The sequence below is a fragment of the Danio rerio genome, chromosome 4 (assembly GCF_052040795.2).
Source record: "Danio rerio strain M-AB ecotype USA chromosome 4, GRCz13ab, whole genome shotgun sequence".
NCBI lineage: Eukaryota > Metazoa > Chordata > Actinopteri > Cypriniformes > Danionidae > Danio > Danio rerio.
The window spans coordinates 69,628,182-69,640,000 of record NC_141024.2 but is presented as its reverse complement, the minus strand read 5'-3'; the positions used below and the strand labels follow the sequence as shown (position 1 = coordinate 69,640,000).

General features: G+C 39.5%; 1 protein-coding gene across 1 annotated transcript in view; it reads right to left on the bottom strand.

Moving 5' to 3' along the window:
- The window catches only part of LOC137489749 (NACHT, LRR and PYD domains-containing protein 3), a 29,582-nt gene that overhangs the window by 4,388 nt on the left and 13,375 nt on the right, over positions 1–11,819 (bottom strand). Inside the window, exons 10-13 of the mRNA XM_087249776.2 lie at positions 7,435–7,630; positions 5,568–7,335; positions 1,693–1,866; positions 1,372–1,545 (exon numbers count right to left, since the gene is read on the bottom strand). Coding sequence (XP_087105902.1) covers positions 1,372–1,545; positions 1,693–1,866; positions 5,568–7,335; positions 7,435–7,630 — 2,312 coding nt within the window. The remainder of the gene's footprint in view (positions 1–1,371; positions 1,546–1,692; positions 1,867–5,567; positions 7,336–7,434; positions 7,631–11,819) is intronic.

Here is an 11,819-nt window from a genome sequence, read left to right as displayed (position 1 = left end):
TCATGTTTAAATCTGATTTATTCTTGTGTTTAAAGCGTTTGTCATTCCTCTACTTCAGTGTCTCAGACTCATTCAGAAATGATTATTAAATGCTTGATTAATGCACAAGAGAGTTTGGCGAACACGTTTTACACCATTTCAAATATATATTATATATGCGGCTGTATAAGTCACATACAGCGCTCAGCATAATGGAGGACAGCCCATTCTGAAAACCAAGACTTTCCTCCATTTCTCAGTCAATATAGGCAGTGTATTCTGCTGCATTTAAACAGAACACATTTATTAAACAGATTTATTCATGACAATCATATTTTAGTCACCAAACATATTCAGAAATTGAAAGATAATACAATTAAAGTCAGGCTAAATATTGAGAAAAAAAATACAAAAATACAAAAAAAATAAATAAATCCCTTGTTTTGCTTTTCTTGATTTTTCCTCTTATTTTAATTTTGTTTTTAATTTTTTTCTATAACACATATATTCAAGTGTGCTAGTTTTTGGACCGTTATCATAAGTTATTTTGTTAGATGAGCTCCAGATTTGGCTAATCTATTGTATATGCACAAATATAATACTGTAGAGCTTCCTATTAAAATATAAATGTAAAAGAGAGATTAGTGAGGGGTGTACTTATATATGCTGAGCACTGTATATTGTTCACCCAGAGTGTTTACATGGTCACACAGCAGTAACACAACAAGCATTGAGTTTGGGCTAGCTTCTGCAGATGGACATTGCTGTACACTGCCCTTGATGGGTGAGTGGGGGAGTGTCTGTTGTCTCTCAGGTGTGAATTATTCATGAGCATTGTCACTCACACATACAGCTGAGATCACCCAAAACAAACTTAACAAAATGTAGATCATTGTAATGTTTTCTCTGAATGAGAGAACAGAATAATTTCACATAATTGTGCAGTAAATAATCTAGTCTACAAGACTGCTTACTCTAAAGTCTTGTTCAGGCACATTCAGTCTGTTTTTTTCCTCTAAAACTTACTAACCACACATAATATTTATTTCGAAAAAAAACACAAGCATGAACATCAATATTTCCCACATATTATTGTAGCTCAGTTTGTGCTGAACACTAATAAAACACATGTTGGCCAGTTCTGTGTAATAAGTAGTTGAAATAAGCACAGATGTCAGGGAATGTCAAAACATCGCAGGGGTCCCAAAATCCCCTCAGACCCCTGAGGGTTAACTACAGGTATAGTATGAGCAGTGTGAAACACAATTACTGATGAACCATAATTCCTGTTATCTGGGGTTTAGTATCACCCAGGGTTAACATGTTCAAGCATGAAGAGCTCTAATATGAAACTGTCTGACTGTAGTTATTGTAGAGTGGAGAATCATTTACCTCAGTGTGTCCAGTTTACAGTGTTGACTCTTCAGTCCATCAGAGAGCTTCTTCACACCTGAATCCTGCAGGTCATTGTTACTCAGGTCCAGCTCTCTCAGCACACAGTTTGAGGACTGTAGAGCTGAAGACAAACTCTCACAGCACTGAACAGTGAGATTACACATGACCAATCTGAGAAAGAAGAACACACATTACTAAAAACCACACTGTTAATGTGATCTGTCTGATGTAACAAAAAAAAAAAAAAAAATCAATCAATCAAATAATCAATCAATCAATCAATCAATCAATCAATCAATCAGATGTTTGAACTCAGACCTCAGTGTCTCCAGTTTACAGTGTTGACTCTTCAGTCCATCAGAGAGAAGCTTCACTCCTGAATCCTGCAGGTCATTGTTTCTCAGGTCCAGCTCTCTCAGCACACAGTTTGAGGATTGTAGAGCTGAAGACAAACTCTCACAAGAATCGGCAGTGAGTTTACATGTCATCAATCTGAGATTAGAGGAACTAGGACATATGACATTGTTCTTCATGTTAGCTGAGTAGCTGTATATAGTCAAAGTCAGATATATGAAAAATAAGCTGATTTTCTACAAATGAAGCATGAGCACACATCGCATTGCATTCTATCAACACAACCAAGCCTTAAAACCACACTCTAGACCCCACTTTAAGGACATCCAGGCAGTCTTGAGGTGTTTGAAACCTCCAGATAGGTGGTCTCGCATCATCATGGAGGGTTTCACCAGCTCCACTATAGCTCTGTGCTCCTGCTGTTTATCCTGATCAACTCAACTCAATTTATTTCTAGAGCACTTTCAACCAACCACAATGGCTACCAAAGTGCTGTACATAAAACACAGAATACAAGCAAACATACAAGAAGCCAAATACATCAACTCACAACACACGAGTAAAAGCTGAAGAAAATAAGTGTTTCAGTGACCTCAGAAAAGACTCGAGAGTTGGAGAAGTTCTTAAGGAGAGTGGAAGATTGAGCCAGAGTCTTGAAGCTGCTACTGAAAAAGCTCGATCACCTCCACACATATCACGAGTGGTCGTGGAACCTGCAAATAGAGTCGATCCTTAGTGTGAAGAGATCTCACGGATTGGTGTATATTAATTACCTCAGAAATATACTCAGAGGCCATGGAAGGATTTACAAACATACAGCAGTACTTTGTACTTAATTCTAAACTGGATCGACAGCCAGTGTAGAGAAACCAGTACAGGTGTAATGTAACTTTGCTGTATGTGTGTGTGTTTCTCTTGCTTGTGTTTTCTGCTCTTCAGCTCTGCCAATATTTTTGTGTATGGATTTTATTTAACATTAGAACTGAACCTAGATCCACCTCTTGCATTTGTTTTGCCTGTCTGCACAATTAGAAGAAGATATAATAAAAAAGAGGGTTGCATGGCGGTTCATTGGTAAGCACTTTCGCCTAACAACAAGAAGGTTGCTGGTTTGAGTCCCAGCTCCAGTTTTCCCCACAGTGTGAAGACATTTGGTATAGGTGAATTGAGTTAACAAAACTGACCATAGTGTATGAGTGTGTGTCTGTGTCATTGTTACCTGATAATTATCAGCATAGATATGAGTCAAAATAGACAGAATGGAGAAAACATCAGTGTGATCATTCCACTACAGTCCAGAAAGGACTTTAAGGGCACTATTTTGAAAGTCCATGCACAGAGCACAAAACGCAGGGTGCAAACACTTTCAGGGCGTGTCAGAACGCATTTTTGCTAATTTACGGACGGGAAAATGCGCTTTGCACCAAGGCGCATGGGCTAAAAGGGTTGAGTTTATTTTCTTAATGAGTTATAGATGTGTTTTAAGAATAAACCAATTAGAGTCTCATCTTCCTTTAAGAGCCAGCTGCGTCGTGCCAAGAGCGCATTCGCTATTTACAGGACACAAAGTAAGTCTAAGTGGAAAAAATAAGAAATTTCACAAGCAAACAGTTTACAGATAACAGTTTTTTTAACAGAAAACTGTTAAACAGAGCATCTACTGCGTGAGAATGAGAGATAATGGAACTACTTTCACATTTGCTCTTGGATAGGGAAACCTTTACGCACAGACATCAGTTAGCCTATAAACAATTAATTTTGTTTGTTAAGCGCAACGATTTGTTTCAAAACTATTTCTAAATTCAGTTCTAATTTCCAGCAAATGAATAAATGAACAATAATGACCAAGAGTGGTCAAAATACTCAGTTATTTCCAAATACACCTGCCATGCCCCATATGGTCTAAAACCTGACAGGTGGACAAATCTAAGCTTGTTTTTAATAAAACAAATATAAATATGGATATAATAAATAATACTGCTAATAATAATAACAATATACAAAAGCAAATTGTTATGAATGAACCGAAAAAGCCTCCCGAGATGAAGAAGACATAAAAGCAGTGACTTTTCATATTCATGTAGGCTAGAAAATAATATGTTTTGTAATATTTTAATCCTTTATATTTATATTCTATATCTATTCTTATTATATCCTATATATATCCTTAATATTTAAATTTTTTCATATGTAAAGATATTTGCCTATTGCTCTACATCTTGTGTGTATTAAGCAGTGCGTAAGCGAGGTGCAACTCTGCGCCGGAGTTTAGACCGGGTTAGTTTTGATCTAATGAAAAATCTATTATAGATTCTCAAAATAAAAAAGGCCTCAGAACGCCTTCCTTTTTAGACCAGAACGCCTATGGGAAATGAGCAAATGAGCGCTAATGCATTTGCTATTTAAACAGCGTAGCGCAACGCCTCAAAACAAGCTGAAACTACCAAAAGACTATTGCGCCGGGTCTTGCGCCACACTGCGCCGGGTGTATGAAAGGGCCCTAAAGGTGCTGTGTCATTTTATAGCTGACTTGTGTAAAATTTAGACGATAACAGCCATATTACCCTGCAGCCCAAGACCAGTTACTCCCTGAAGCTATGCAGGGCTGAGCCTGGCCAGTACCTGGCTGGGAGACCACATGGGAAAACTAGGTTGCTGTTAGAAGCAGGGGACTTTGGCCAGGACACCGGGGCTACACCCCTGCTCTTTACGAAAAGTGCCATGGGATTTTTAAAGACCACACAAAGTCAGGACCACAGTTTAATGTCTCATCAGAAAGACGGCGCCCACTGACAGTGTAGTGTCCCCTTCACTTTCACTAAGGCATTAGGACTCATGCAGACCACAGGATGTGCGCCCCCTGCTGGCCTCACTAACACCAAACACTATTAGCTATTGACCTACTTGGTAGGAAAAACAACTGGTGTGTAAGTCAATGGTTACAGGTTTCAGCTTTCTTCAAATTATCTTCTTTTATGTTCAACAGAAGAAAACAAAGTTTTAGAAAGGTTTATATCCATGAAGAGTGAGTAAGAATTAGTAAATTCACTTTTTGGGTAAACTATCCCTTAAACAACCACTGCCAAAACCTGAATCTGAATGTTATTTTAAAAACACTAAAACATTACATAATGAACAATTATTAATGTATTTTGCAGTTTAGTTGATATCAAAATTGTTCATGTTCATTAACATGATGTCATGTCATTTCTTATTTTCATCCGCTTATCCATGGCCGGGTCGCAGGGGCAGCAGTCTTAGGAGAGAACCCCAGACTTCCCTCTCCCCAAACACTTGCACCAGCTCCTCCGGGTGGGTCCTGAGGCATTCCCAGGCCAGCTGAGAGACATAGTCCCTCCAGCGTGTCCTGGGTCTTCGCCGAGGCTTCCTCCCGGTGGGACAGATGCCCGAGCCAACTCAGCTGACTTCTGTTCTTCAGTGTTTGAACTTTCAGCAGTGAAAAGTAAACCACACTGAACTGAACTTCAACACAAAACTGAACCGACACTGTTTCAATTTACTATGATCTTCTATGTGAAGCTGCTTTGACGCAATCTACATTGTTAAAGTGCTATAGAAAAAAAGATGAATTGAATTGTCGATGTGGAGGTGCAGTGGCTCTACTCTGAGCTCCTCCCATATGGCAGAGCTCCAGGCCCTGTCTATAAGGGTGCACCCTGCAACCCTGCGAAGCAAACTCATTTTGGCTGCTTGTATCCAAAATCTTGTCCTTTCGGTCATGACCTAAAGCTCATGACCATTAACATAATATACTGTATTATTTAAATTCAGGAAATGTCTGCTTCTTAGATGAAAAAAAAAGAAGGACGTTGACTTACAGAGCTCTTTTGGAGGTTTTGATGACTGCTGATAGTCTGATGAGACACTCGTCTGATCTCTGGAATTTCTGAAGCTCAAACTCCTCCAGCTCCTCCTCTGAGGTCAACAACACAAAGACCAGAGCAGACCACTGGGCAGGTGAAAGGCGAGCATATGACAGACTTCCTCTACTGAGGAGAGACTGAATCTGTTTCAGCAGAGTTTGGTCGTTCAGTTCATTCAGACAGTAGAACAGATTGATGGATCTCTCTGGAGACAGATTCCCTTCAAGTTTCTGCTTGATGTAGGCAATTATTTCATCTTTGCTCTGGTCTCTGTCATCCTGCTGTGTCAACAGGCCTCGTAAGAGTTGTCGATTGGACTGGAGTGACAGACCGAGAAAGAAGCGAAGGAAGAGGTCCAGATGTCCATTCTCACTTTCCAGAGCCTTGTCCACTGCAGTCTTCAGGAAATTAATCATGGACTCATCTCTGCTTTTTTTTGCTTGTGTCTTGTCTCTGTCTAGAAACAGATGTGGATAAAGGGCTGCAATGAACTCCTGAATGCTCAAGTGAAGAAAGCAGTACATGGTACCAAGAATGATTCCCGTCTCTTCCTTAAAGATCTGGGTACACATGCCTGAGTACACCGATGCCTTATAGACGTCAATGCCACAGTCTTTCAGATCGCTCTCATAGAAGATCACATTGTTTCTTTTCAGCTGCTGGAAGGCCAGTTTCCCCAGTGAAAGGATGAGCTTTGGATCCCAGGAGACATCTGCTGTGTTTTCTCCATCATACTTTCTTCTGCTCTGCTGGATCTGAAAGCGGAGAAAGTGTGTGTACATCTGTGTCAGAGTCTTGGGAGATTCCTGCAGTGATTCAGCATGAGCCCTGTGTTTCAGTTTCAGTATGTTCTGGAGAACAGTGGCTGAAATCCAGCAGAAGACTGGGATGTGGCACATAATAAAGAGACTCTTTGACTGTTTAATGTGATCAATGATTTCTCTGGCCTGATTCTGGTCGATGAGTCTCTTTCTGAAGTACTCCTCCTTTTGGGCATCATTGAATCCTCGTATCTCTGTCAGCCGGTCGATACAGTCAGCAGGAATCTTACTGGCAGCTGCTGGTCTGCTGGTGATCCAGATGAGAGCAGAAGGAAGCAGATTTCCCTTGATGAGGTTCGTCAGGAGAACATCCAGAGAGACTGCTGAAGATACATCACGACACGTCTCATTACCAGCAAAGTTCAGAGGAAGACGACATTCATCCAATCCATCAAGGATGAACAGGACTTTGAATCGTGTGCTTCTTGTAAGGTTCAGTCCTTTAGTCTCAGGGAAAAGCTGAGTTATGAGGTCTTTTAAACTTTGTCTTTCTTTCTCTTTTAAGTTCATCTCTCTGAATGGAAGAGGAAATATGAAGCTGATGTCTTGATTTTCTTTCCCTTCAGCCCAATCCAGAACAAACTTTTGCACAGAGACTGATTTCCCGATGCCAGCAACTCCTTTTGTCAGGACAGTTCTGATCTGCCCATCTTGTTCAGCTGCTTCAAACAAATGTTTGCATTCAACCTGTATCTCTAGGGACTGATGACGTCTGGAAGCAGCTTCAATCTGTCTGATCTCATGTTCAGTGTTGACCTGTTCACTCGCACCCTGAGTGATGTAGAGATCTGTGTAGATGTTATTCAGAAGTGTGGAGTCTCCTTGCTGAGCAATTCCTTCAAACACACTTTGATATTTCTTCTTCAGGCTACATTTAAGCTGATAAATGAAGAACAGCTCATCTAAACACAGGAGCAAAGAAACAGATTTACAGTTTTAGACTTATCTTTTCCAGCTATATTAGTAAGTGTCAGTTTGACAGATGGTCATGAGTCTCTTACCCTGGAGAGTATCAGCAGCTTGATCTTGCTTCATCTCTCTCAGGAAGAAGAGTGTGAGATCAAGAGCTGCTTCTGTGATTCTGCTTCTGTTCTCATTAAACTCCTTTACAAACTCTTGTCTGTTTTCTTCTTGTAAGATTTTCTTAAATATCTCCAGTTCATTCTTCAGAAATCTGATCATTTTGCTCTCAAGATTCTATGAGTGAAGAAACGAAAAGAGCTACAATCTTTAACCAAAAACTTCATTTAACCAAAATCACACACATTTATACATTCACAACCTACTCAATAATTGAAAATACATTATAATGGATTATACTATGAGTCTGTTGAATGCTTGATTTTGATTAGCTTATTTTTAGACAAACAGATGGCTAAAGTAGACCCAGGCAGTTGACTGTCAGTGAAAACCTAATAGACATCTAAGATTAGCCCATATCTAGACCAGTCATCAAATACATATGAAAGAATTCATATGTAAAAGGTTTTGCTAACTTAGTGTCTTTGTTGCTTTGTTTTCAGACTTTCCCAGTAACATTTTTTTCAAAAAAAGAGACTAGTGACAAATTTTGAGAATTTTTTTGGAGTTACTGGAGATTTTGGAGTTTCCAACGTATCCGTAATGTACCATTCCTGCCCTTTTGAATGTGCAGGCCATGATCCTGATTAATCCTCTATGTACCAACTGCAAATGATGTAGCAACGTTATTCCAAAACAACAACTTCTGGACCAAAGTCCTGTGAGTCTAAGGTACATCCCTGATACAGTCAGATCTCTGCTTCTCCTTTGTTTCAAATGTTATCAGTTCAATATTTGGCAGCAGTTATTGAACTTGTATGTTTATCATGTCAGAGAGATTACTGTAAATAAACTGCACTGTATCTACACTAAGGGTTTCACGATTCTCCAAATCCTCGATTCGATTACATTTTCGATTCTTAAGTCACGACTCGATTCGATTTTCGATTATGGATAATTAATTAATTAATAACAAATTAATTATTTGTAGCCTACCGTTTAAACTACCTGACTTGCATGGTCTTTGTTTTACCCATAAACAAATCATACAGTAAATGAATAAAGGCAAGTTACACACATAATTACCACCTGTCAATCACTTTTTTCTTGTAAATAGGCAGTGATCTGTGTTGTTATAATGGCGTCGGTAAAAAAAGGTGCACAACCAACAGGAACCAGCCAACAGTATCTGAGGTGTTTGCTAAAATGACTAAGTACTAGTGTGTAAGTAAAAGATTGAAGCAGTCTTAACTAGGTTAATTAGGTTAACCAGGCAGGCTAGGGTAATTAGGCAAGTTATTGTGTAATGATGGGTTGTTCTGGAGACAGTCTGAAAAACAATTAGCTTAAGGGGCTAATAAATTTGACCTAAAAATGGTTCATAAAAAAATCAAGAACTGCTTTCATTCTAGCCAAAATAAAACAAATAAGACTTTGTTCAGAGGAAAAAATATTATCAGACATACTATCAACATTTCCTTGCTCTGTTAAACATCATTTAGGAAATATTTTAAAAAGAAAAAAAAACAACAAAGGGGGGGCTAATAATTCCGATTTCCACTGTATATATATTTACAGTAATTTTTTAATGTTTTTAAGAAAACTTAAATTGTCAGGTTTTGTAAAAATCGGTCTATTGAATTAATCAATCTATTAAAGAAACGTTGGCTAGAATTCTGCATCACAGGCTTAAATTATAGAGAGACATAGCAGTTGAACCGAGACTGCATCAGATCAATGCAAATCTTTCTTTCGAGCTGTCAGTGCGGAAATGAACAAAACAACAGGCCTAATATAACATTATACGATTAAAATATGGAAAAATTAACATAGTAATTTCGGTCAATTTTCCTGACGGATAAACCGAGATCATGCTGGATAAACAGCTCTCTGTAATATTTCACCATGCTTTCACTTTCGCATTTACCGGTAAGAATGACATCTCGCCCTGCTCATCATTCTCTCTTCATATAGCCGTATATATGGCTATTACACGATCATAATACACTGTGATATAGCCTGGGTCGTTAGTTCGTTGCATTGTTTTGTTTTCTCACTACAATCGATCCGCTCAGTAGGGCAGAGACCGTCTCATTCAGGCGATCTCAGACTGATTGATTTTGCGCGGATGCGAGCGCAACTGCTGGATATAAACAAACAAACCGTGCTAACGGGGGAAACGAGACAGATTCCGAAACAAACGTCTATGTGTGAAAGCACCATAAGATTGTATTTGCACACAATTGACAGACAGTCGCAGCACGCAGCTCTGGCTCGATCTGTCAGGAATCAAGGCAGCACAGTCCACTGGCCCGAGCATCTCGCACGCTGGCTCCGGGCTATCGGGCAGTCCTTATTGTCGAGCCCTGAAGGTTTAAGCTCTGTCGATGGGTCTCCTGCGTCTGCACAGTTTAACAAGCACTTCAACAAGCGTGTTTTTTCCCGCTTGGCAAGCCAAGCTGACGTGACATGGGGGCGTGGCAGCATCGACGATTTTATTTTTTGATTCGATAATCGAAATAGAGCATAAATTTCGATCGATTTTGATTAAAAATCGAAATCGTGACACCCTTAATCTACACTGATTTACTGTAAACAAATGACAATATATTTAATTAAACTGACATATATAGTGAGCTCTTCTGCAGATGTCACTAAAACATGTTTACAACATAGGTTTGGGAAGAGTCTAAGTATTCTGGCTTATCAATCCTTATCACATGACTATATGAGCAGCCATTGCACTGTGTCAGCAGAGTTAGTTTTGGGCTATTCAATTTTCACTGACAGCCAAAATTTTGCTTTGCTTTAGCCAAGCCATGTTTGTTTAGACATCTATGAAATGAAAAAATTGCACGGTGAGATCTATGGAATTGTACACCAGAGTTGTAATGTCACATTTCCATAATAGGAGCTAAAATACTAATTTTTGATCATGTTGATAGCACAAACCCAGATTTGAACTGTAAAGGGTTTGTTTTTATTTGTGCAAATTCATAATTACAACAAAACAATATGTTCTTGTAAAAAAGTAAAACAGAAAGGGAGTGCTGTCTCTTTATATGTCAACCTGACTGGCAAATGCGTCAGAGAAAACAGCTGCATCTCCGAGAATATCTGCCTCACAGACATGAGAGAAATGCAAAAAAAAAGTCTACTAATGGAGGTCAAGCCTTCTCATTTATGGCTTCTAAATTCTGGAATAGCCTTCCTGATAATACCCCGATTACAGCCCGAACTGATTTAAATGTGCGCACATACTCAGCTTTTGTCAAGAATAAGTCATTTATACACATTTTAACGTAATTTATTCAAGACTAACACTGGATTTAAGCACTTACATTTATTTACTTTATTTAATAAGATACATCCTATGTAACATCAGCACTCTACTCTAAAAATACTGTTGAAAACCTCTCCACTCTTCAAAGTGCCATAAGTGCACCACAAGTCATGTGACAAGATCCAACCAATCAGCTTCAGACTTTGTATGGAGTATACACATTTCAATAATAAGGATAGACTAATTACCTCAGACAAACACAAAGCAACCAAATACTATAGTGCAATGCACCTCGTGTTTTCTAGCCATTTATTGTGCCCTTCTATCTAAATGAATAAGGAATTATGGATTTGATCAACTGGTCTCTGAACACAATTGACACCATCTTCTCGACTAGAACTTTGGGCTCGGGAGAGCCCACTTGTCCTGCGGGGACGTTTGCAGCTGGGTACGTGATGGACGGGTAGGAGAAGTTCCGCATCATGTGCCTGGCTGATCTGTCCCTGAAGGATATTGAAGATATCTACCTATCCGGAACTTTAATAACAGTGTTTCTGCTGATGGGCTTAGGCAGGGCCCTGGGGTATCGACGATTGATGAAAGTGGTCAGTGCTGCGCAAAACCCCACCAAGCTGGCCGGCTTGATTGAAATGGTGGTGAGCAGGGTTGGTGATAACCAGACTGTAGTCTTAGACCGCAAATTGGAAAACATCGCGGTGAACGAGCGTCTTTGCAACAAGATTTGGCCAGACATGGAGACCAGTGCTGGACATTAAATATCTGTGAAATTGGCAGATATTGACCCAAATTTTAAAAACCTTTTCTTCTCTTTCATCTTCCCTGTGTTTTTCCTGCCAGATGGCCTCGGCTGAAGACAAACATTTTCTCCATATAGCAAGTTAATGGAGATGCTCTGAACTTCTTCTCCCTGTCAAGGAGACCTGTTGGACTCTACAGGCTTACACACTCACATATACACAGCTACAGATAGACTATCACTACCTGGCCCCGCACCCCACACCTTCGTGTGCTTTCACCCACTGGAGTGGGTAGGCGGGTCTGTGACCAGCGCCTTCTGGCTGC